The sequence below is a fragment of the Solanum verrucosum genome, unplaced genomic scaffold (genome assembly GCF_900185275.1).
Source record: "Solanum verrucosum unplaced genomic scaffold, falcon-dt-bn FXZP01000262.1, whole genome shotgun sequence".
NCBI classification, from domain to species: domain Eukaryota; kingdom Viridiplantae; phylum Streptophyta; class Magnoliopsida; order Solanales; family Solanaceae; genus Solanum; species Solanum verrucosum.
The window spans coordinates 1,535,838-1,562,662 of NW_026020366.1; the positions used below are offsets into that span (position 1 = coordinate 1,535,838).

The following is a 26,825-nucleotide window of genomic DNA, read 5'->3' on the forward strand; positions in this document are numbered from 1 at the left end:
ATCTGCAGTTTTATTGCAACTTTTGTAAGCACCAAGGCCACAACGAAAGTGAATGTTGACTATTATTGGGAAATAATGCAGCAAGAAACCAAGAAGAAGCATCGCAAGTAGGCTCTGAGATTAAAAAATATCAAGGTCATGCTCGAGAAATATTAGATGAAAAGAGGGCTGAAAATAAATTCCTTGTGGTTGATAAATGCAGTGGCGGAGCCAGGATTTTCAATAAGGGGGTTCAAAATCCGAAGGAGTAAACATACGAACTAGTCGAAGGAGTTCGACATCTATTATATTCATCTAAAAAATAATTTTAACCATGTACATATAGTAATATTTTCCGCCGAAGGATGAACCCCCTAAAGACATACTGGCTCCGCCCCTGGATAAAAGTGGTGTCCATGATCAGGTAGTTGTGGCACGAGATTTGGAGTGCCAAAATAAAGAAAATTTTGAGCAACTCTTAGGCAAAGCAGTTGCGTACGAATTGGCTTCAGGGGATCAAAGTTTAACCACTAGAAATACTTTGGTCCTAGAATCGCAAGTTGATTTTAGGCAGCAATTAAATAACAACACTGTTGAAAACAAAAGTGTTACTGGTGCAAGACTTGGCATTAAAAATACCGGAGAAATAAGCATTAATAACGAAGGTGGAAAAAATGGTTTTTTGTAGATTGATTCTAAGAGTGTTAATGATATTCATTAATCAGGGAATAAAGTTGGAGCTACTGAAACATTGAAGAAAAAATTGAATGAAAATCAACTTTCTTTGAGTACAAATCCTACTCTAGTTCACATTGATGATGAGGGTCAAAACAATCCAGCTACAATTGTGGCATCGGCGATAGATGATGGGAATCAACTAAATGGAACCAGAGGTGATGTGGTGCTTATTGAGAAATCGGGACATCTATTGGCAACTAACGCAACCGTTGATTTGGCATTAAATCCCATGAATGCGAAGGTAGTGGCAGATGGACTGCAACATGATGCTCGAGGTGTTGAAACTATTGAATGCTTGGTTGACAACATGACAAAGTAGGTCGACAATACCAATAGAAAAATTGAAAGTGATGTCGGAACTAATTCAATTGCCTTGATGAGTTCCAAGAGTACATGTGAGGGAGTGGAACTGGTACATGAATCTAATTGGGCTGTGGTGACGAAGAAAAATTCTCCAAGTATTGGAATTGGTTCGCCTATTAGTAACACAGTGCAACCAGTTGTAGATAGTCAAACTATGAATTCAGGTGCTCGAGAAATTGTTCCACAGGAGGTCATGTGTTTTAACACTTTTGATGCTTTTACGAATAATATAGTGCATGAGATCAATTCATCTCAAGTTAACTCTACAAATGAATTAGTTATTTCTAAGGAAAAACAAGGTGCGACAACTACTCTGAGATGGATAGATATAGCATATCAAGAGGAAGAACAAGTCACTTCTCCTCCTATGCAAAAGAAATTGAGCCCAACAACTTCTGCTTTTGTTCCTAGTAGTGCCAAGTTAGTAACTCCCCAACAAAGTTTGTCACCATCAACAAATGTTGCTGCAATCTTGAGTGATGATTTGGTGAGTTCTAATATTGAAAAAATGGCTTCACTTGCACTGATTAACATTAACAAACAACTTCAAATTGGTGGTACTTTGTCCCCAAATAAGTTTGCTAACTTAGATGATGAGGACATCTTTGAGGAGGGTAAGGAAGGTGAGGAAGAGGAAATGTTGGATCATTGTTTTGCAATTGCAGCTAGGAATGCAAATATTTCTCCTAGGCAACAACGCAACAACAAAATGAAGCATGGAAGAAAGCATAGTTGGGATGGTAAAGTGACTGAGGAATTTGTTCCAAGGCATCTACCGATGCGATTCGGAAAGCAAAATCATATGACAGTATCAACAACTTCAACAAGATTCAATAAAGCCAAGAAGTGATGCACTATCAACTGTTATTGGATAGATTTGAAGAAGAAGACAAGAGAAACATATTTCAGGTTCCTTTAGAAGGTCAATCTATCTTGTTTAGTTCATACATTTGTAAAAGGAAGTTTGACGTTTATCACTCAACTTTCTCCATGGCCTTTATGATTTTTCATTACTTAAGAATCCTCACTTGTAATATCATCATAGAGTGTATTATAAACTTTGTGATGATCATAGAATATCTAGTTCTTTCTAGCTCGTATTTTCTTGATCATGGTTGTTAATTAGTAGAGGTTAGGTACCTCATTAGGATTGGTAAGGTAAGATCTGGTCTCCCTTTCTTGTACTAATTCCTATTGAGAATTTTTTATGATTATTATCAATAAAAAGCCACTAGACCACTGTCTAGTGGTATAACTTTGTTTAAAATAAAAATAAAATGTAACTCATACAGACAATCCAATGTTGGAACGGTATTCTAATATATTCCTTCAATTAAAATCTTTTGCTAAATTTGAATACTTAATAACTTTGTAAGATATATTTTCGAATCGGGAAACTTTTACTTGCATTATATTATATGGTCAATTATCTAAAATGATAACATTCTAGAAGATCATACACAAAAATTAATTCCTTTTAAGCTCTCTCTTTCATTGTCGAAGTAGTCAAAGTACTTCAAAAAACTGTCTCCACAAAATTATACTCATTTATTTTACTATGGATATTAGGCAAAGTATTTATTGGATTTAATGGAATGCATTAATTGTAAGCAATAACTATGGTAAGCTGTGTATCCAAAACTATACTCTGTTATGTTTTTAAATGTTGTGTAGCCATGTCATATTATTTATATTATATATTAGTATTAATTTATACCTATTTTAATTTATTTCCAGCTTGTATAAACATAACCAAAGACAATATCATTTATATTTTCTAACCAGTAACCTCCCTTGTCCTTCGATCATCAATGAAGTTATTGACAAAGACAAACAATTAAATTAAAATAGTCTGACGTTATATAACATTGTGCATTTGTCTAGGATCTGGTCTCATCACCGCAATTGTCACAATATATTATAGTAATAAATTATTGTATCTTGGAATTCAATTCAATATATGAAAATAATACACAACATGGAAATGTTCTTAAAAAAGTATTTCCAAGAGCCAAAAGTTATCATCTTTGCTTAAATCTTAATCACCCTTTTTATAGTCAACCTCTCGAATCTCGATAACAGTTACTCCCTCCGTCCCAATTCATATGATTTACTTTTTTTTAGTCAGTCTTAGAAAGAATGACACATTTCTATATTAAGTATCAATTTAATTTTGAAATGTCAATTTTACCTTTAATGAAATGATTTATAGTCACACAAATATCTCACTTATTTTAGACTACAAGTTTCAAAAGTCTTTTCTTAAACTTCGTATCGGGCCGAATCAAACTAACACATACTCCCTCCGTTCCTTTTTATATGTCACCTTTTTAATTTACACTTGCATTAAGAAATTAAGTAACTTTACCCTTCTATCCATATTTAATGTTTTCTTTAGTCAACTTATAATAAATGATGAATATGTTAGATTTCAAAAATTAAAATGCATTTAGATGACTATTTAAATTTTTGAGTTTATTTTTGGAGCCAATTTTTTTCACCGATTGATCCAAAAATTTAAAAAATTAATTTTTTCCCATCTCAATTTTCCTATATATTTTGTGTAAAAATGTTTTAATTTATTTGTTGATATTTCTTTTTCAAAATGAGATTTTTTAGAATAGTGAATGGAAATAGAAGTTAATGTATCAAGATTAATTAACTACTCTATCAAGGGTATAATGGGAAAAATATGGTAATTTATGTATTGATTTTATAAAATAACAAGTATTATAATCCAATTATTTACAGAAAGGAATGACATATAAAAAGGAATGGAGGGATAATAAAATAGGACGGAGAGAGTAGTATTCTTTTCAACTTTTTAAAAACTTTTTAATTGATTTCTTAGCTTCTTCTTTTTTACTTGTATAAATTTTTTCCTTCGATTTCTGTTACAATCTATTTTTGTACTTTAGTTGGACTACTATTTTACCAGTTATTATCAATTTTGTTTTTTCCAGCATAATTTGTCATTTTTTAAAAAAAAAAATTATTTATTTGTCATCTTTTCCTCCAGCCAAGGGTCTATAAAAAAATATTTTCTTACCTTCCAAAATTAAAGTAAGATTTGTGTATATTCTACCATCTCAATATTTTATGTGTGCAATTACATACGTTTTTTTTTAATGTATGGAGCCCTAAGTGGGGCGAATTCGAAATAGTCGGGTTCCAATCCAGATACTGAACACCGAGTGAGAAACAAAAAGAAATTTAGGAAAAGAAAAGGAAAAGGAAAAATAAATCACTTTTATTACCTCTTGTTTCCTCTTCACCTCTATATATGTCAACTCTTGGCAGGAATTTTTTTTTTAGTAGAAAGAACCAAGAAATGGAGAAGAAAAAGGGATCAATTCTTCTCTTCCCTTTCATGGCACAAGGCCACATTATACCATTCTTAACATTAGCCTTTAAGTTAGAAAAAAAAGGTTATAACATAATTTTTGTGAATACACCTCTGAATATCAAGAAACTCAAATTATCTCTACCACAAAATTCATCTATTTCCCTTGTTGAAATTCCATTCAATAGTTCAGAACATGGTCTGCCTCCAAACACTGAAAACACTGATTCACTTTCTTATAAACTCTCTGTACATTTTACAACAATTTCTTCTTCACTTGAACCTTCATATAGAAATCTTCTTTCTAGTCTTATTGAAAAGCCACTTTGTGTTATATCAGACATGTTTTTTGGATGGTCAGCAAATATAGCTCATGAATTTGGAATTTTTCATGTCATTTTTAGTGGGGCTGGTGGTTTTGGCTTGGCATGTTATTACTCTATGTGGCTAAATTTGCCTCATAAAAAGACAGAAAACTTTGTTTTTACTATGCCTGATTTTCAAGAAGCTGGTAATCTTGATGTTAGTCAATTGAATCCAAGTCTGTTAGAAGCTGATTCTAATGATCCTTACACAAATTTCAACTGGAAAAATCTTCCTAACTGGATTAACTCTGATGGGATTCTTTTCAATACAATTGAAGGTCTAGACAAGCTTGGATTAACATATTTTCGTCGAAAATTAGGAATACCTGTTTGGGCAATAGGACCAATACCTTGGCCAACAAGTAATAAACAAAGAGCTGGTAATGAAACAGGGGAAGAAACAGAGAAGTTCATCAAATTTCTTGATGAAAAAGAAGAAAAATCAGTACTTTACATTTCTTTTGGCTCTCAGAACAGAATATCAGCATCACAAATGATGGAATTGGCAATAGCCTTGGATAATGCTAGTAGAGTAAACTTTATATGGGCTGTTAGACCTCCTTTGGGTTTTGACATAAACATGGAATTCAGAGCAGAGGAGTGGCTTCCTGAGGGGTTTGTTCAACGTGTTTTCGAGGATCAAAATAGGGGACTCATAGTGCCGAAATGGGCTCCTCAGGTTTGCGATCATCTTATTTGAAAGTATAAATTGTTAGAGATTTCACACTTTCAATTATTTAATATCTTCTTTTACTTGGACCAAACACGTGGTGAACATATTTTTTACTTTTCAATTTTCTATGAGATTTGAACGTTAATATCAGATAAGCGTGTAACCATATTTTTATTTTTTGTCACAATAGGTTGAAATCTTGGCACACAAATCAGTCGGAGCTTTCTTGACACATTGTGGATGGAATTCAGTATTGGAATCACTTGAAAATGGAGTGCCACTTCTTGGTTGGCCTATTGCAGCAGAGCAATTTTACAATGCAAAGTTCTTGGAACAAGATGTTGGTGTTTGTGTTGAGGTAGCTAGAGGGAATAATTCTCCAGTTAAGCATGAGGATATATTGGAAAAAATTGAGGTTGTTATGGGGATAAATGAGAAAGGGAATGAAATTAAAAGGAAAGCTTGTGAAGTTAGAGAAATGATAAGTAATGCTATTATAGATGATGAGGATTTCAAAGGGTCATCTATTAGAGCAATTGATGAGTTTCTTAATGCAGCTTTGTCCATGAACAAATTATCAAATGATGTAAAGATTAATGGTATTATGTCTAACAGTTAAGAAGATCATTCTTTTACATGGTGTTAATCATAAGAAATAAACAAAAAAAAAGAGAGAGAGAATGTATGATGAAGTACTTTGTTTATTGTAGAAAATAACATAAGTATGTGCTTTTGTGTATTTTTTAAAATATAAATATGTGTTTTGTGTGTATGTAAATGTGTATATTAGTGTGAGTTTATTTCCTCCACTGTAATAATTTTTTCCGTAGTCTTTGGTTTGATTTATGGAAGTGAAAGGGAATACTATCTTATTAGAAAAAATAATCACAAATTATAAAGATTGATCAGGGCTGACTCAATAAGATTGAGAGCCTAAAGCGAAATTTAAGAGAGGGATCCTAATATTTTATTTTTTCATCATATATACTTTTATTTAAAATCTACTTTTCTGATTTTTTAGATGTGAAGTCATTAGTTATTGTTGGAAAAATTACAAGAATACACTATTAAAGACCTTTATTTAAATAATATTATTCTAGTCTTTTTATTTACAACATTAACATTTTAATTACAAATATGAAAATTTATTATAAAATAAATAGCTACACGATTTTTATGTTTTTTACCGTTACTGTTTTATAATTGATTTGTTTTAATAATTCCTTTTCAATTGATAATATGGCTAATCCATTCGATATCTCTTGAGACATTGTTGATCTAAAATAAGTTTAATCAATTTTAGTTTCAAAAAACTTGTTTCGGTTGAGGCAACAAATACATGAACGGTTAACATTATGTCATTGTCCTATAAGCAATATGTGTATTTGGAAAAGAATCAAGTCTTTTTATTTGATTGAGTATTTTTATTAAATCATTATCTTCTACTAGTATTACTTCTCTTAACAATTTTAATTCAAAAAATAAATCAATATCAGAATAACTTTTATGTGTTAAAGAAAGTTCAAGGTTAAGACAATGTTTTTTAAAAAATTCTCATTATCTAGTGATCTCAATTTTCCACTAAATAAGAAATCATAAATATTTTCATATGCTTCAATTAGTTCAAATCTATTTTGAAGTGAAAAAATAGCTTGATCTATTATATATATAAAGTAATCAACTCTAATTTCAAGGGACTTTGTGGTTTCACTATCAATATCTTTATCAAATTGTTTCTTACGAAATTCAGGTTCTATATTCATCTCATATGCAATTTCCTTAGTAGACATCATAGCACTCATAGTACACACACATATATATTTTAAATGGGAGTCCCCAAAAACATAGGACCTCAAGCAATTGACTTTAATGGCCAAGGGGTTAAGACGTCCCTGAGATTGATATGTAATATGATAATATAATACTCCCTCTGTCCCTAATTATTTGTCCACTTTTGAATTGACATACTTTTCAAGAAGTTACTATCTTTTTCAAAGTAGTAATTAATTGAGGGTGTAATAGGTAAACACAAATTGTCCTTTCTTGATTTGTCAAAATAGATAAGTAATTTGGGACAATTAAAAAATAAAAAGTGGATAAGTAATTAGGACATAGGGAATATGTTATAGCAGCTATGTCAAATAACTGATAGTATATATGTTTTTTTTTACATGTTTCGTATGTATGATATTACTTCTTTATGGTCTAATCTAGAATGATATAATAATATGAATTACTTCTTTATTTCCAGGTGGTATAAAAATAATAAGTTCTATATCTTTTATTTTTCTGACCTCCCTTGTCCTTCGATCATCAATGAAGTTTATATCACATTTTATCTTTTATCTTTTATGTTACATTGACTATGATATAAATTACTAGTTTTTTTTCTTGACAAAGACTAACAATTAAATTAAAATAGTGTGACGTTTATATCACATTTTATCCAACTAGAACTAAGTCAAAAAGAATAAATTGGTTTTTAAATTAAGTGTGCTTCTAAAAACCCTCTACTCATTTTTTTTTTTTGGTGAATATCTCTCACTGTCTGCTTATCTTAATAGATACGTAAGAAAATATCTGTGTATCCTAGTTGTTGACTTTCAGAGAAATAAATTACTTAGTTGATTTCTTATTACAAAATAAAGTAAAATAATTTTATTACATAAATTCATCAACTTGAGTGGCTATAACTATTTAGGAAATTGACTCAAAAATGACTCGTGCAAAGAGTAAATTTCATAAATGTGTTGGGATTGAAATAACAAGACATAATGCAAAATCTAATAATTGTAAATCTTAGACAACAATAAATCAGATAATATATATATATATATATATATATATATATATATATATATATATATATATAGCCAATATTTGACTTACATATAATAAAAAAAATACATAAACTATGGTTAAAAATTAAGGCAAAATAGACTAACAATTTTCTCTTTGACCTAAATTATCTTGACAAAACTTAATCTTCCTTCTTCACATACATCATTTTGATCAGAGATGTTATGATTAAAAATAAGGTTAAAATGTTCTAGTTTAAACACATGCAATTTATTAAGACTTCTGGGTTAAAAAGATAATGTTCTACTTGGGAGTGTTGAACTATCTCCACACAATATGTAAGTAATTAAATTATTGTTTCCCTTCTTCTCCTTCATGTGCTTTTTTGAAAAATTAATCTCTACGGCTACAATTAATTAGCACCATGCGTGTCTAGAAAGATATGCACATGACTATCTCATTTAATTAATGAAGTTTAGATTGACTAGAATGAATTAGTCATTTTAATCTTCTAGAATATGACTAACAAATAAATTTAAAATAGTGTGACGTTATATCAATTTGATCATTCTATGTAATTAGAACTAAGTCAAAAGAAAAAAAATTAGAGTTGCTGCTGAAATCGTCCTCAATATTTTCTCTCTTTTATTGGAATATCTCTCACTTTCTGCTTAACTTAGCTATAGCTAATTAGCGTCATCCTCATTATCTCTGCACCATCAAGTATATGAAAAATTAAAAGAACATGATTTTATAATTTTTCTCTTTCTTATACGTAATTATTTTAAGATTATTTTTCTTCATTACTTAAAAAACTATAAATGTTGCTTTTTTTTTTAATATACAAATGTATTTAGTAGGTATAATATACATAAATAATATAATTATTAATGTTATCAGTGAAGGTTGTCCAAACTTTATAGTAATTTTTTTTTAAAAAAAATGACGATTTAAATTACCAAAACAAATAATCAAGCTAAGTAATATTTAATTAAATATAAGAATATTCTTAATAGAATTAACAAGTGTATAATTCAAAATTGACATAAAGACAAAATGAACTACTATTGAAAGCATAATTTAAATATGTTATTATAATTGTACTCGATGAGGTTTCATATCCTGAAACGTTTTTATAATAGACTCATTAGAAATAGTACGAAATACTTTCTTTTCTACATAAGACACTATACAACCGTCTAAAAACTCATCATCCATTCGATTTCGCAAGTCATTTTTGATATACTTCATTGCTGAGAATGCTCTTTCAACAGTTGCAGTAGCAACTAGCAAAAGCAAAGCAAATTTCACTGAGTGGAATATAAGTGGATAAGTTAAATTTTTCTTTATCTCTATCAATTTTCTTGAAAGTTCACCAAGTCCACCTAAATCAGAGAATCTTTTATCAATATCGTGTGCATCGATAATATAATTGGCAAGATGATTCTGAAGGACTCCCATACTAAATTGATCAAGGTCATCAGGATATAATTCAACCATTCTCATTATTTTTCAGATGTCAAAACTAGAAAATGAATTAACTGTATTCAAGCAAGCTACTCGATAAAACAAATCACTTGTCACCTCATTGAAACGATCATTAAGTTCTTGAAGTTGCCAATCAATAATCTTATAAAATACTTTTACAGGAAAATGATGTAAAACAGTATGATCAACAATTTTACGTCGTGATCTTCCAAAGTTAGCATAGGGCTCATCAAAATTGGCTATCAAGATGTCATGTTTGATACAATATATAGATATTTTATTTATAAGTGGCTCCCATCCATTATCTCTTAGTTTTTGAAGCCTTTTTTTGGCTACTTCAACAAGTATCATGACATTTGCAATATCTTGCTCCTTTTTCTGTAGTGATATATTAAGATCATAAGTGATTCCCAAAATATCTTTCATCAAATGTAACATGAAAGCAACCTCATATGTTTGAAAACTTTTAAGATATCCTGATGTTTTTTGGCTCTTTCATCTGAAGTATTTGCATCTTCAACAAGTGTATCAACATCATCAATAATAGAGTCAAACGAAAGTATAACGTTTAGAAATATTTTGTAGTGAGATCCCCAACGAGTATCACCGGCTCTAATAAGATCTAGTTCTTGATTCAAGCCTCTACTTGTTGCTATTTCATCCATATCTAATGCATTTTGAAGATTATCTTTTTGAGATTGTCGTAATTCATCCATTCGTTTAAAATAAGCTCCCAACACATTCAAAATATTTGGAACCAATAACACAAGTTCTCCCACTTGAACACATTTTTTTGAAACTACGACAAAAGTTAGTTGAAGTTGATGAGCAAAACAATGAATAGAATGAGCCGATTTAAGGAAATGGGTCTCCTATTTATAGAGAAAGAAAACCTTATTTCAAAAGGAAAATATATTAAAATTTAAGGAAATAATTCAATTTTAATTGAAAATAATTTCTTATTGGAGGTGAGATTTGAACTTGGGTCACTGAAGACAAGCTTAACACTATTTACCAACAAGCTATTGAACATTTATGTTAAAGTTATGCATGTTTATTTAGTTATTAACTTCAAGAAGGAAAAATAATTACAGAAATATGGAAACGCTCATGCGGGAAGTCAAACTGGGGCAGCGAGTGGGTTTGCGACAGTTCTAGCCAACTCCACTACAAGTTACTTTGTTATTTCAAGGTGCCCAAAATACTATATTTATCAATATAAAGTCAAAATTTTACGTGTATAGATAGTATAATTTTTCGACGAAGGGTGTCCAATTGGAAATTGGACACCCTAGGACAACGTGGCTCTGCCCCTGAATGTTATTGCATGTGAAAATTTTTACTTTAATTATAGCATATGAGAATATTTTTTTTCATGTTTTACTTTAATATGAATTACATATGCTTCAAATTATTTTTGAAAATCTAAGATTATACATCACTTAATATGAATACAGACAATGGAAAATATAGAACAAAATGGACCCTACCTACTTGGTTTGGTCGAAGTTGTCACACCTCGAGCCTACACCCTGGGCGGGACTGGCACTCGAGAACCATTGCTGGTCCCAAGCAAACCCTTGACCTGACTTACTTACTCAACGGAAGACTTAAACCTCAGAAATAACCTCAAATAAAGAACTTGTGAAAATCTTAGAATGTCTTTAAAGGAAGCATTCAAACTAGGCAAAATGGCTACTTAAGTCTCATAGCAAAACATCTGAAATACAAAGCTAAAAGACTCATACCTAACTGTCTGCCTATCTATGAAGCCTCTAAAATAAGGAGGGATGTCGGGACAAGATCCACGACATCCTAATGAACTGAATACTGAAAAGCAATAAAAGGAGTCCTCCGGAAGCAAGGAAGCTCACCAACAACTCTGGAGCTCAACTAGAATCAACGATGCGCTGTATGCTAATCCTGGTTATCAGTGTCTGCATCATTAAAAGATGCACGCCAAATGGCATCAATATATTGAATGTACGTGTATGCGAGGGGAATTCTAAAACAAGACATAAGGAACTAAAAGAACAAACCTGGTCTCAACTGAACTGAACTTATTTCAATATAATGCAATAATATAAATGCAATATAAATAAAAGCTTTTAAAATATGGATATCAACTCTGTGTATTTAGAAATACAATAGTAACTCTGATGTGTATGCAAAGATACAATAAAACTCTGAGATGTATATAAAAATATAAAATAATACTACTGTGGGAGTTTATCTAATCGACAACCATCACTTAAGAGCTATTGTGATGATACAACATTTTGCCTCACACTGCCAGGGTCGTTCTATACCTTGCCGAGGTATAGAACCTGAACTACTAAGTGAATCCACTAGTCTATGCTAAAAAGCACTAAATGAATCATCTAAAAAATATGTCCCTTTTCTACCCATGGTGGCTACATGGTTTATGGGGGCTGGGAGTTATCTGACCTCTCCCCTATATCGGTGCTCAATACTACTCCTAAAATATGATACTAGCTCTTATGTTTAAAAACATACTTCTTTCTGTGATTTGAGATAATTGCTCAAAAACTTAGCTCAAAGGCTATCTTGAAAATCAAAGTTTCCTCTCTTGCTTAATTGTGAAAATGTTTAATCTTTTCTGAAAACTAGCCAAAGGTTCTTTGGAAATCAAGGCTTCCTTCTCTTGTTTAAATGTGAAAACATTTTAAACTCTTTGGGAATACATAATCCCCATATACTTTTGAAGAAATGAACTTCAATATTTACTCTTTACTCAACTTGAACTTTAGTCTTAAAACCAAGTTAAAACATTTGGAAAAGACTTTGGAAAACTCTAAGAACTTTTCTTGACTTGACTTTAATCTTAACTTTCCTTGAATTGGATTATGGATTCAAGGTTCATGATCTCATGTTATGGATGATTTCTTGATGTTTAGAGGTACCTTAGAGTATAGAGATCGACTAGAAAACATAGGTATGTTGCTAAGGAACTAGTACGGAAAGAAGGGGGAAATGGTGGGAAACCTGACGTCCCTGGCGCTCTGAGCGACGTGGGGCGCTAGAGGCAAAACTTCAGGGGCTAGGTTGGGGCGCTCCGGATGGCGCGGCACCCCAGAGCCCAAACTTTAGAGCCCCTTTTGGGGCACTCTGACTGGGGCGGCACCCCAGGCCCCTGCCTAGGTGGGTTTCAACTTTTCTTCTTCGTTTTTCATCTCTAAACCCCCTATTTCGACTTGGTTCTTTCCCAAACACTTAGAATCAACTATACCATAAAAATACATCAGATTCTACTCGAAATCACACCTAAAATCATGAATCAAACTCAAGGAACTAGAACGACAAGAACCCACAAGATTTCAAATGAATTTCATCAAGAACTCGTAAGATTTACTTTCATATCAATATACTTCGCTGAATTGAATCATGATTGGAGCGTGGGTGAACTAACCCAATGCTATGTGATCTCACATACCTTGTAGGGATCACCCCTTGACGAAAAACACAAGCGATTCTTGAAGAACTTAACGAATCTTGACTTTTCTTCTCCTTTCTCCTCTTTTCTCTTTTCTCTAAGCCCTAGCGTGAACTTCAACTTTTCTAAAATGGTGTAATTCTGATTACTCCAAATAAACTCCTAAAAATGACTTAAAATAAATGGGTAAGGAAAAGACTAAAATATCCTTCCAAAATCCGGTTTACACTTTCCTTATTTGGACAACCCAACTTCAAATAGGCATATCTCACTTATATGAACTTGGAATCACATAAACTCGGTGGCGTTTGAAAGATAATTCCAAGATATTTCCTACGGTATCTGGAAGTTCACCTAAATCATCCTGATCTAGGAGTTATGGTCGTTTGAAGTTGACCAAAAACTTTAACTTAACATAACTTAACAAATTTCCAGATTTTTCATTCTTTCCTAAAATGACTATTTCCAATTCTAACTCTTTCTAGTTCTTTCAATTAGTGAGTTGTTATAATATCTCCCCCTTGGGAACATTCGTCCTCGAATGAGGTTTCTCTTACTAGGCTAAAGATGTAACATCTAACATTCAACTCAAACACCCAATAAGCTATGCAAATAAAACATGCCAACTTATAAATTAAAGAGTACTAAGAAGAGAATTAGTACCTTGATCTTGAATTTCTCCGATTTTAAAGAGATGTGGATACCTCTCCTTCATATCTTCTTCAGCTTCCCAAGTAGCTTCCTCAACAAACTGGTTCCTCCAAAGAACTTTGACTGATGCTACTTCCTTAGTCCTCAACTTGCGAACTTGGTGATCTAGAATTTGAACCGAAATCTCCTCATAAGATAAGCTATCCTTGATACCAATATCTTCAATTGGTATGATAAGTGAAGAATCTCACATGCACTTCTTCAACATGGAATTAGGAAATACCAGATGAGCCACTTCTAACTCTTGTGGTAGCTCTAACTCGTAAGCTGCATTGCAATCCTCTTGGATATTCAGTAAGGACCAATATATTGGGGACTAAGCATCCCCTTCTTACCAAATCTCATAACACCCTTCATGGGTGAAACTTTCATGTATACCCAATCATCTACTTCAAACTATAACTCTCTTCTCCTAACATCAATGTAGGATTTCTGACGACTCTGCGCCGTTTTCAACCTCTCTTGAATGACTTTCACTTTCTCCATAGCTTGATGAACTAAGTCTGGTCCTATCAACCCATCTTCACCAACTTCAAACCATCCAATAGGAGATCTGCACCTTCTCCCATAAAGAGCTTCATAAGGAGCCATTTGGATGCTAGACTGATAACTATTGTTGTAAACAAATTCAATAAAAGGTAGGTGATCATCGAAATTACCTTTGAAATCAATCACACAAGCCCTCAACATATTCTCTAAGGTCTGAATAGTGCGCTCTGCTTGACCATCTGTTTGAGGATGAAAAGTAGAACTTAAGTTCACCTTTGAACCTAAGCCTTTCTGAAAAGATTTCCAGAACTGCGCAATAAATTATGCACCTCTGTCTGAAATAATGGAAACTGGCACCCCATGAAGTCTAACTACCTCTTGAAGATACAACTTAGCATAATCTTATGTTGTATGGGCAGTCTTTACCGGTAAAAAGTGGGCTGATTTTGTCATTCTATCAACAATCACCCAAATAGAATCATGTTGCCTGCGAGACTGTGGTAAACATGTGATGAACTCCATATTGATCATCTCCCACTTCCACTCCGGAAGTTATATATTCTGAACCATACCACCTGGCCTTTGATGCTTTACTTTAACTTGTTGCCAATTCGGACACTTAGCAACAAACTCTGCTATGCCCTTCTTATACCACTCAACCAATAAACTTCTCTCAAATCACAATACATTTTTGTGGAACCCGGATGAATGAAATATCTGAAGCTATGACCTTCCTCCATGATCCTCTCTTGGAGCTCATCCACCCTTGGTACACACAATCTACCATGATATCTCAATACACCATCTTCCCCTTGTTCAAAAGCCAAAACTTTTTGCTTATGAACATTTGCCTTTAATTCAAGAAAAATAGGATCTTGGTCTTGCTTTTCTTTTACTTCTGACACTAATGATGATTCAATCCCATTCATCACCACTACTTATTCTTTTGTGGAATCCATTAGTCGAACTCCCAATCGTGCAAGTCTATGCACATCTTTCACTAACTCTCTCTTTTCTTCCTCAACATGGGCGATACTACCCATAGAGAACCTGCTTAAAGCATTAGCAACAACATTAGCCTTACCTGAGTGATAAAGAATACTCATGTCATAATCATTGAGTAATTCTAACCATCTCCTTTGTCTGAGATTAGTCTCTTTCTGAGTAAACACATATGGAAGACTTTTGTGATCGGTGAACACATCCACATGAACACCATAAAGATAATGGCGCCATATTTTCAAAGCAAATACTACGGCCGCCAATTCTAGATCATGGGTTGGTTAATTCTTCTCATGAACTTTCAACTATCTGGAGGCATAAGCTACAACTTTGCCATTCTGCATTAACACACAACCCAAACCAACTCTAGACGCATCACAGTACACAATAAAGCCTTGCGTACCTTCTGGTAAGGTCAATACTGGGCAGTAGTTAACCTTTTTTTTCAATTTCTAAAAGTTTTTCTCATAAACTTCAGACCACTGAAACTTTTCTGTTTTCTGAGTCAACTTTGTCAAAGGGGATGAAATGGACGATAATCCCTCTATGAACCTTCTATAATATACAACCAACCCCAAGAAACTCTTAATATTAGTTGGAGATGTGGGTCTAGGCCAATTCTGCACTGCCTCTATTTTCTGAGTGTCAACTTTAATTCCCTCTCCAGACATAATGTGGCTTAAGAATGCCACAGACTGAAGAAAAAATTCACACTTAAAGAACTTGGCATATAACTCTCTATCCTTTAAAGTTTGGAGAACTATTCTGAGATGACTAGCATGATCTTCTTCATTCCTTGAATAAATTAGTATGTCATCAATGAATACGATAACAAACATATCTAAATAAGGTTTGAATACTCTATTCATAAGGTCCATGAATTGTCACGACCTAAGCCTAGGGCCTAGACGTGACCGGCAAATGGGGAACCCGAAGGAACCCCAAACAAGCCTCATAGCATATCATTACACATCCTTGGTCGCGGAAGCAATTAAAATGACCATAAGCGATAAGCATAATCAAGGGGAAGTCGGGACTAAGGGAGCAAGAGAAAAAGAGAATGATACATAAATACCATAGATGAGTCAAACTCAAGCATAATACACAACTTGTCTAACACCACCTCTAAACATGGTTACTTAGCGGGGGCCAAGACAAACTACCGGGCTCACCCTCATAGTCAACACATAACTAAAAAGGAAAAAGTCTTATACATAGCAAGAGATCATAAGCAACGTCCCCGGAATGGAGGACTCACCAATAACCTCGATAGAAAATCGTATTAGCCACGCGGAGGAGGATGGTCAAGCGATGCTACGGTCCCTACATGGTGACATCATGTAGGCATAGAGTATGCATTAGTACGTTTGAATGTACTAAGTATATGGGATGCAATGCAATGCAACAATAGATGGACATCATAGGTAAAATGCATAATCATACCCGATAGATAGCATACTAATGAGATGATATGTATAATGATGTTTACATAAAAATCATATTTAGTGGGGCGTAGTACATGTGTGGCGAGTGACCATCAATATAGTATTTCCAAGGCCTACCACCCCCTTGGAGAGGCGAAAGAGGTACAAACCCCTCAATGTGGTTACCCGGGCCTACCACCACCCGAGCTAGGGACCAAGGTACAAACCCCTCGATATGGTTGTACGGGCCTACTACCCCCCGTACTAAGCAACCAAGGTATCAACCCCTCGATACGGTTACCCGGGCCTACAACCCCCGAGCTAGGCTTGGTCGACTCACAACACTTATATAGAGAAAATCATATACATGTGTCCATTTCATCACCATTTCAGTAATTATATAACCATCTGACTCATAGGACGTACATTGGACCTTCCATTTCCTAAGAATTCTATAAATGAGCATTTTATCAAACACATGGTGGGCTACTGTTCATGTAAATAAAATCATGTATTTCAAGAGTACTAAGTCCAACCAATTCCAAAATCCATATAAATCAGCCCACCAACAACATACATATATATATATATTTATATATATCAACCTTCATAATTTGATCGTGGAAGCATGAAAACCATAAACATTACATAATAATTCCATTTCATGATAATATGCAAAATAGACCATAATAGGGTGTGTAGTAGTAATTCCATACTTCAAGAGTTCATAAATAACCATAAGGACCCATAAACTTGAAGTAGAAATAGAGGATAAATGGTTGGACTTGTGGAAAGGAAGGTTTCCACAATCAAACCCACATACCTCAACTTTGGAGAATCCTTGATGAAGATTGGAATGGAGAATTGAAGCTTGAGATTGAGTCTTGAATCGGAATTAGAGCTTGAGATGTTTGAATTTGGTTGAGGATCTTGGTGGAATTTTGGAGAGGGCTTAGAGAGTGTTTTTGAGTTAAAAAATGACTAAATATGGGACATATCCCCTTTTTATAAAAAGCGTCCCCAACACTTAGCCTAAAAAAAAAATAGCTCACTGGAAATTGCAAATCTGCACAGACAAGTTTTACGAAAATGGTCATAGCTCCCTCATCCTAACTCGGAATGAGGTAAAACCAAGTGCGTTGGAAAGCTAACTCAAAGAGCTTTAATTTAATAGGTTTGTGGCCCTTCCAGTTCCTTGTGTGCTAAGCGATATGACCCTTTAAAGTTTACCCTCTAAATCACATTTTTTACGATTTTCAAATTTTGATACGGTTGCTCTAAATTTTGGGTTAGACCCATTCCCCACTCAATTTGACCCCATGAATAAGAATATGAAGTCGAATTTCCGAAATCATGCACAGATTTTGAGATATATGGAAATTACAATTATAGGTGTTTTCGAAGCACATTTTCGAGCATTTTTAGGGTCGTTTCATGAATGTTGCAGGCGCATTGGTCAAACCAAAGGACATAACTAAGAACTCATAATTACCATAACGGGTCCTGAATGTTGTCTTTGGAATATCACACTCCCTTACCCTCAACTGATGGTAGCCTGATTTGAGGTCTATCTTAGAGAAATAGGTGGCACCTTGAAGTTGGTCAAAAAGATCATCAATCCTTGGGAGAAGATATTTATTCTTGATGGTAACCTTGTTCAACTGACGATAATCTATACACATCTTAAGGGAACCATCCTTCTTCCTCACAAACAAGACTGGAGCATCCCAATGTGAGACACTTGGTCGAATAAAGCCCTTATCTAGGATATCTTTCAACTCTTCTTTCAAATCTTTTAACTTTGTTGGAGCCATCTTATATGGCGGAATAGATATAGGACGAGTATCTGGAAGAAGGTCTATACCATAGTCTATTTCTCTTTCAGAAGGGACTCCAGAAAGATCATCTGGAAAGACTTCTGGAAACTCTTTTACTACTGAAACTGACTTAATATAAGGTATGTCAACACTAGAGTCATTAATTCGGACTAAGTGATAGACACACCCCTTAGAAACTAACTTCCTTGCCATAAGGTATGAAATGAAACGACCCTTAGGCACTGCTGAACTACTTTTCCACTCTAAGACTGGCTTATTTGGAAATTGGAACTTGACAACTCGAGTTCTACAATCAACTGAGGGATAACAGGCATGAAGCCAGTCCATACCAAGAATGACATCAAAATCTACCATGTCTAACTCAACTAAATCATCCATGGTACTCTTGTAATTGACGAAAACGGGACAATCACGATAGACTCTGAAATAGGCAAGTTTGGCTCTGAAATTATGAGTATTGTACTCACTTTTGTTTCTGGGTGCAGGTGCACTAGCAGATGATAGTGCAGGTCCCTTCTGCTTGAGTTTTAAAGAATACTGGTTCACATTATTTCTTTGCTGCCCGAACTCATTCCCTGTCTTCGCTTTCTTGTTTCTTAACTCCTTTCTATCCCTCAGTTTCTCCTTCTCAACCTGATGCACATAGACCATCAACCTTGCTATATCCATGTCACCTATTAGCATAGATGTCTTGCCTTCCTTGCTTGATAGATGAGACAACCCAGCAACAAATAAACTCATTCTGCTTCTCATGTCCGCAACCATCTCAGGAGCATACCGGGAAAGTTGTGTGAACCTCAAACTATACTCATGCACGCTCAAAGAATCCCTCTTAAGTGTGAGTAACTCTCGTACCTTAGCCTCTCTCAGTTCTCGAGGGAAGAAACGCCCCAAGAAGGCCCTTTCGACCATAGCCCATCTCACAATTGGTTACGCGCAAACACAAGTTAGAAAGAAACATTATAGAGATGACTCAATCGCACAAAGTGAGTATGAAAGAAGTAAGATAATTTCCTAAGTGTTGCAGCCTCCTAATTATTGATGTGGCACACTTCACACCGATAACTGGGACTCTACAGACATGACATCATAGACTCCTTAGGACTCTTGAACTTTGTGCTCTAATACCAAGTGTGTCACTCCCCGAGCCTACACCCTGGGTGGGATTGGCACTCGAGAACCATTGCTTTCCCCAAGCAAACCCTTGACCTGATTTACTTACTCAACGGAAGACTTAAACCTCAGAAATAACCTCAAATAAAGAACTTGTGAAAAGCTTAGAATGTCTTTAAAGGAAGCATTCAAACTAGCCAAAATGGCTACTCAAGTCTCATAGCAAAACATCTGAAATACAAAGTTAAAAAACTCATAACTAACTGTCCGACTATCTATGAAGCCTCTAAAATAAGGAGGGATGTCGGGACAAGACCCACGACATTTTAATGAACTGAATAATAAAAAGCAATAAAAGGAGTCCTCCGGAAGCAATGAGGCTCACCAACAACTCTGGAGCTCAACTAGAATCAACGATGCGCTGGATAATGATCCTGGTTACCTGTGTCTGCATCATTAAAAGATGCAAGCCAAATGACATTAATACATTGAATGTACGAGTATGCGAGGGGAATTCTAAAACAAGACATAAGCTTGAAAGGAACTGAAAGAACAAACCTGGTCTAACCTGAATTGAATTAAACTGAACTTATTTCAATATAAACAAATAATATAAATGCAATATAAAGAAAAGCTTTTAAAACATGGATATCAACTTTGTGTATTTAGAAATACAATAGTAACTCTGATGTGTATGCAAAGATACAATAAAACTCTGAGATGTATATAAAAATATAAAATAATATTGCTGTGGGAGTTTCTCTAACCGACAACCATCACTTAAGAGCTATTGTGATGATACAACATTTTGCCTCACGCTGCCAGGGCCGTCTTATACCTTGCCGAGGGTATAGAACCTGAACTACTAAGTGGATCAACTAGTCTATACTTAAAAGCACTAAAGGAATCATCTAAAAAGTATGACCCTTTTCTACCCATGGTGGCTACATAGTTTATACGGGCTGGGAGTTGTCTGAACTCTCCCTCATATCATGCTCAATATTACTCCCAAAATATGATACTAGTTCTTATGTTTAAAAACAAACTTCTTTCTGTGATTTGAGATAATTACTCAAAAACTTAACTCAAAGGCTATCTTGGAAATTAAAGTTTCCCCTCTTGCTTAACTGTAAAAGTGTTTACTCTTTTCTGAAAACTAGCTCAAAGGCTCTTTAGAAATCAAGGTTTCCTTCTCTTGTTTAAATGTGAAAACATTTTAAACTCTTTGGGAATACATAGTCCCATATAGTTTTGAAGAAATGAACTTCAATCTCTACTCTTTACTCTTTACTCAACTTGAACTGTAAGTCTTAAAACCAAGTTAAAACATTTGGAAAAGGCTTTGGAAAACTCTAAAAACTGTTCTTGACTTGAATCTTACTTCTGTTGACTTTGATCTTAACTTTCCTTGAATTTGATTATGTTTTCAAGGTTCGTGATCTCATGTTATGGATGATATCTTGATGTTAAGAGGTACCTTAGAGTATAGAAATCGACTAGAAAACATAGGTACGTTGCTAAGGAACTAGTATGAAAAGAAGGGGGTAAGGGTGAGAAACTTGGCGTCCCAGGCACTCTAAGCGACTTAGGGCGCCAGAGGCAAAACTTCAGGGGCTGGGTTGGGGCGCTCTGGATGGCACGGCGCCCCAGAGCCCAAACTTCAAAGCCCCTTTTGGGGCACTCTGGCTGGGTTGCTCCCCAGTCCCCTGCCCTGGTGGGTATCAACTTTTCTTCTTCATTTTTTATCCCTAAACCCCCTATTTTGATTTGGTTTTTTTCCCAAACACTTAGAATCAACTATACCATCAAAATACATCAGATTCTACTTGAAATCACAACTAAAATCATGAATCAAACTCAAGGAACTTGAACGACAAGAACCCACAAGATTTCAAACGAATTTCATCAAGAACTCATAAGATTTACTTTCAAATCAATATACTTCGCTAAATTGGATCATGATTGGCGCGTGGGTGAACTAACCCAACACTATGTGATCTCACATACCTTGTAGGGATCTCCCCTTGACGAAATCCGCAAGCGATTCTTGTAGAACTTGACGAATCTTGACTTTTCTTCTCCTTTCTCATCTTTTTTCTTTTCTCCAAGCCTAGCATGAACTTCAACTTTTCTAAACTGGTCTATTTCTTATTAGACCCCAAATAAACTCATAAAAACGACTTAAAATAAATGGGTAAGGAAAAGACTTAAATACCTTTCCAAAATTTGGTTTACACTTTTCTTATTTGAACAACCCAACTTCAAATAGGCATATCTCACTCATACAAACTCGAAATCGCGCAAAATCGGTGGCGTTTGAAAGATAATTCCAAGATATTTCCTACAGTATCTAGAAGTACACCTAAATCATCCTGATCTAGGAGTTATGGTCGTTTGAAGCTGACCAAAAACTCAGACTTAACATAACAAATTTCCAGATTTTTCATTCTTTCCTAAAATGACTATTTCCAATTCTAACTCTTTCTAGTTCTTTCAATTAGCAAGATGTTACACAAATAGATATATAGATCAAAGAAACAAAATCCAGGTGGTTCTTATGCCACTTTTGATGGTATTTCATCATATTTCATCAACAGGTTGGGTGAACTTGAAGGTTCCTTATTTCGGTTGTAAAGCGGAAGAAGAGGGAGAATGAGCACAACCTCACTAGCAACTTGTGTTTCTTTTTATCAATATGAAGCGATCATAACACAATATATAACACTAGTGATTCAGGCAATCCAATCTTTCGCGTATAAGACGTAAGCCCCTAAAATGGATTTTTCATAAATGGGTGATCAAAAGATCGAATTACTATGCATATCTTGGCGGTTGTTACTTTTAGTGATTTTTCTTTTTGGTTGGCTGACGATGATAGTGATGATACATCTATGAATGAACATGTATTATATAATTATAGAGGTAATATTGATTCCTTTCTACTTAGTTTTAAATTATACAGTGAAAGCCCTTAAGCCATTTCATTCCTTCTGTACTAGCATTCGGTGGAGGAACGGTAAGAGAAGAACGAAATTTGTGTTCTAACTCACTTTAGTGCTCTATTATTTATCATCAGAATCAAAGTCATTTCAACTATAACTATATGTCGGTGTTTCCTTCTGTCACGAACCAGACCGTCGTGAGTCATACCCTCGCTAACCTTCCGGTGGGAGAACCATTTATACTAATTAGCTAACTAACTAAATCAAAATACTAAGGCATTTAAGGTTACAAAAACAAGCTTAAATGCTAAGGAAAGAAATGATGAGTTCCCATAAACTCCAACAAAAGTCTAACAACCCAAAACAATTACGGAATAAATACCCAGAACCTGAAAGTCATTGTACCAAAACATCTAAAGTACAACCATAAGTCTAAACAAGAAGGGGTACTATCCCAAACTAACATAAGAAATCGAAAAAACTAGTCTAAGTTCGAAATGTGGACATAAACAGAAAGAGAACTCATGACAGCCTGGAAGAAATGACTCACCCTTGAATTCGAAACGATCACTGATCTTCTAAGCGAGGTTTGTCAATAGCCATCGGAAAATGCCCTGTACTCAACTAAGAAAGAGCAAGTGCAATATCAGTATACAACCACAGTGTACTGGTAGGATCACACAACTATCCCAATAAGTGAAACACATGCAAGTAACCACAACATAATAAAACAAACATATACCGAACATATACAATATTAGTCATCTTTCCAGGATCAACGTAGCATTCAACGTTCTCAATAATAAACATTGGTTATCATTTTAGATTAACATACAGTCTTCCAATATCAATCATTATTAGATATGAACGTAATCATCACAAGTAGATACACAACACAATTCAATGGTCCTCTAATGGAACCCAATTTAATGGTCTTCTCATGGAACCCAATTCAATGTTCCTCTCATGGAACCCACGCCCAAACTGTTAGCATACTGGTACATGGTAGGCGATCCAATGTTTATGTCGGAACGTGGAAACCGATTCCATGTTTATGAGGTAGAAACATGGATGGGGGCATAAGTATATCACAAATCATATCAAATTCTGAGGCAAATCACATGGACACATAAGAATAAGTAGAACCCGGATCAAACAACACATTAGCCATCCGGTCACAACCGATAATAGTACTTGTGATCACTACATCAGACCTTCAGCCTCGGTCTTTCCCAGAAAGGCATAAAACTGAGCCTTGTCATCTTGATGGGCAACCTCCTTGCCTGACTGCACTACTCCTCTACCCGCATTACCATTTCCCCGGCCTCCACGACCTCGCTAATTTCCTCCTCATATGCCCAGGTTCTCTGCAATTTCAACACACTTCATAACTTAACCAAGTAAACATTGCTGCTATTGGAGCAGCGTATCATGAATCTTTTTTATATACCATCAATCCAGGAAATCATAGTATAGCTTTTAACCTCAATAATCATAACTTAATTTCATCATTCGCTAAACAACCCATATATGTTATGACAATAATACTAAATGCATTTTCCAAAGTAATGGTGTTCATTATCTAACCGTCCCTTACCAAAACTTCTTGAATGTTATCATCTATAAACTCAAATCTGCAAATCTGACCTTAATCCCTTCACAAGCGACGATAGTAGCTAGCGAGCCCCATCAAACTCTTAATTTCAGTCACAGAACTAGGTCAGACCCAATTCCTTACTGCTTCAATCTTTTGGGGATCTACCATTACCCCTTCCCTTGAAGCTACATGCCCCCAAAAGACAACCGAAGTCAACAAAATTCACACTTAGAAAATCTCGCATACAACTTTTGTTTCCCAAGAACACCCAAAATAATACGAGGTTGGTCGACATGCTCTTCCTCACTTTTCGAATAAACCTAAAATGTCACCAATAAATACTATAGCAAACGAATCTAGAAATAGTTTGAACACACCATTCATCAAACTCACGAAAGCTGCAGGCGCATTTGTCAACCCAAACAACATAACTAGAAACTCATAGTGTCCATAGTGGGTCTTAAATACCAGTTTTGGTATATCCTCGGCCTAATCTTTAACTGATGATAGCCAGACCTTAGATCAATCTTAGAGAAAACTGATGCACCCTGCAACTGGTCAAAATATCATTTATCTGAGCCAGTGGATACTTGTTCCAAATAGTGACCTTATTCAACTGTCGGTAGTCTATACACATCCCCTCTTGCTAGTGATGGTGTTACCACTTTTGTTGCTCTAGTACGGACCATAGAGTGAAGGAGGAAAGATAACAATTTGTATCACCTAGATACCAATTTGTATTGATTCAAGTCATAGCACGAAGAAGTAAAAAGAAGTGAGTTTTTCATAAAATCCTATAGCCTCTCGAAGAAAGGTACGAACGTCTTTGTACCATTCCGTAAGACTCTACTAGACTCATTTTGGTAGAATGAGATCAATGAACCTAGGGATTTGATACCAACTTTGTCACGACCCAGACCATCGTGAGTGGCACCTACACTAACCCTCCGATGGGAGAACCATTTATACTAATTAGCTAACCAACTAAATCAAAATACTAAGGCATTTAAGGTTACAAAAGCAAGTTTAAATGCTAAGGAAAGAAATGAGGAGTTCTCATAAACTCCAACAAAAGTTTAACAACCCAAAACACATGCAGAATAAATACCTAGAACCTGAAAGTCAATGTACCAAAATATTTAAAGTTCAACCATAAGTCTAAACAAGAAGTGGTACCATCCCAAACTAACATAAGAAATCTAAAGAACCAGTCTAAGTTCGAAATGTGGACATAAACAGAAAGAGAACTCATGGTAGCCCGGAAGAACTGGCTCACCCTTGAATTCAAAATGATCACTGATCTTCTAAGCAAGGTCTGTCAATAGCCGTGATATTTTGCGTTATCAGTGACACAACTTCCGATGCAAGTGTCTACGATCGTGCAATAGTATAATAACCCAACCAAGGGTTGTGGTCGAGTCCCAAAGGAGTGGTTTTGAGAATTAATAGAAAGCTAAAATTAGTTCTAACTAGTCGTAGCTAAAGACATTAACGATTAAAAATATTGTAAATTAAAGAGGGGACATAAGAGTGTCAATTAACAATGGGGATTTTGTCACTAGTAAGTAAAAAAAACAAAATAAATAAGGGTTTCTAAGTAATGAGAGGGGATTCTTGGGATGTGATCGGAATACGGGTTAATTTAAATTATTGTGTACATGGTTTCGATAGGAAATTTATAGAGTAATAGTGACTAGGCTAAGCTATACGTGGGAATAAATTCTCTCTCGAGCAACTTACCCCGTTTCAAATGTCCTCTCGAACACCCACTTTCCGTATGAAGACCAGAATACGCCTTACCCCACTCACTCTCTCGAGTTGAGTGTTAGAATATGGGACTAGGGTTCACTCTCTCGAGCTGAGCCTCATGTTGACCCGCTCCTTAGGCCATCAATGTAGTAGTCTTGGTTTCATGACCTCTCTCTCGAGCAAGCCGAAAACACATAAATAAACTTGTATTTGCAACTATAAATTTGTTAAATTCAGCCACAACTACGTACTAGACGAAATCACCATTAAACTAAATCTAATCTATCATCAAGCAAGACGCAACAACAATCTTAACCCATATTCGCTAAATCACACCCTAAGAATTGGGATTTTTAGCCACACATCAAGAGATAGAAATTTATACCTAAATGAGCTTGCATTCAAATGGGTATGAAGATTTGAATCTTATTACAGGCCAAGAATGAAGAATCCAAAAGACCCAAGTCCAAATCATTGAAGATGAAACCCTCTTCTTCTTCAAGTTTCAAAACCCTCTCAAACTCAGAGCAAAAATAAAAAGTACTAAAATTATATTAATTGTTTCACACCAAAAATCTCTGATACTAAGCGAAAAATCTCTACGAGTATTTATAGTTTTAAATAAAATATGTGTTGTAGCGGACCATTCGGTGACATTAGTCAAAATCGTCGATCAACTCGGCGATTCACCCCTTGATGTAGTTCATCGCCGTCTTGCACCATCCTTCAACATCGTTGTGCTCTGGGCCATTGGGCGA

The 26,825-nt window shown here is 34.8% G+C and overlaps 2 protein-coding genes across 2 annotated transcripts in view; both read left to right on the top strand.

Annotated features, from left to right (window-relative positions):
* Positions 1-26,825, top strand: part of LOC125837856 (UDP-glycosyltransferase 92A1-like) — a 91,840-nt gene that overhangs the window by 40,908 nt on the left and 24,107 nt on the right. The gene's annotated exons all lie outside the window — the stretch shown is intronic.
* Positions 4,412-6,080, top strand: LOC125837878 (UDP-glycosyltransferase 92A1-like). The gene is made up of 2 exons (XM_049516953.1): positions 4,412-5,467; positions 5,652-6,080. The coding sequence occupies exons 1-2, from the start codon at positions 4,412-4,414 to the stop codon at positions 6,078-6,080; spliced, it is 1,485 nt and encodes a 494-aa protein (XP_049372910.1).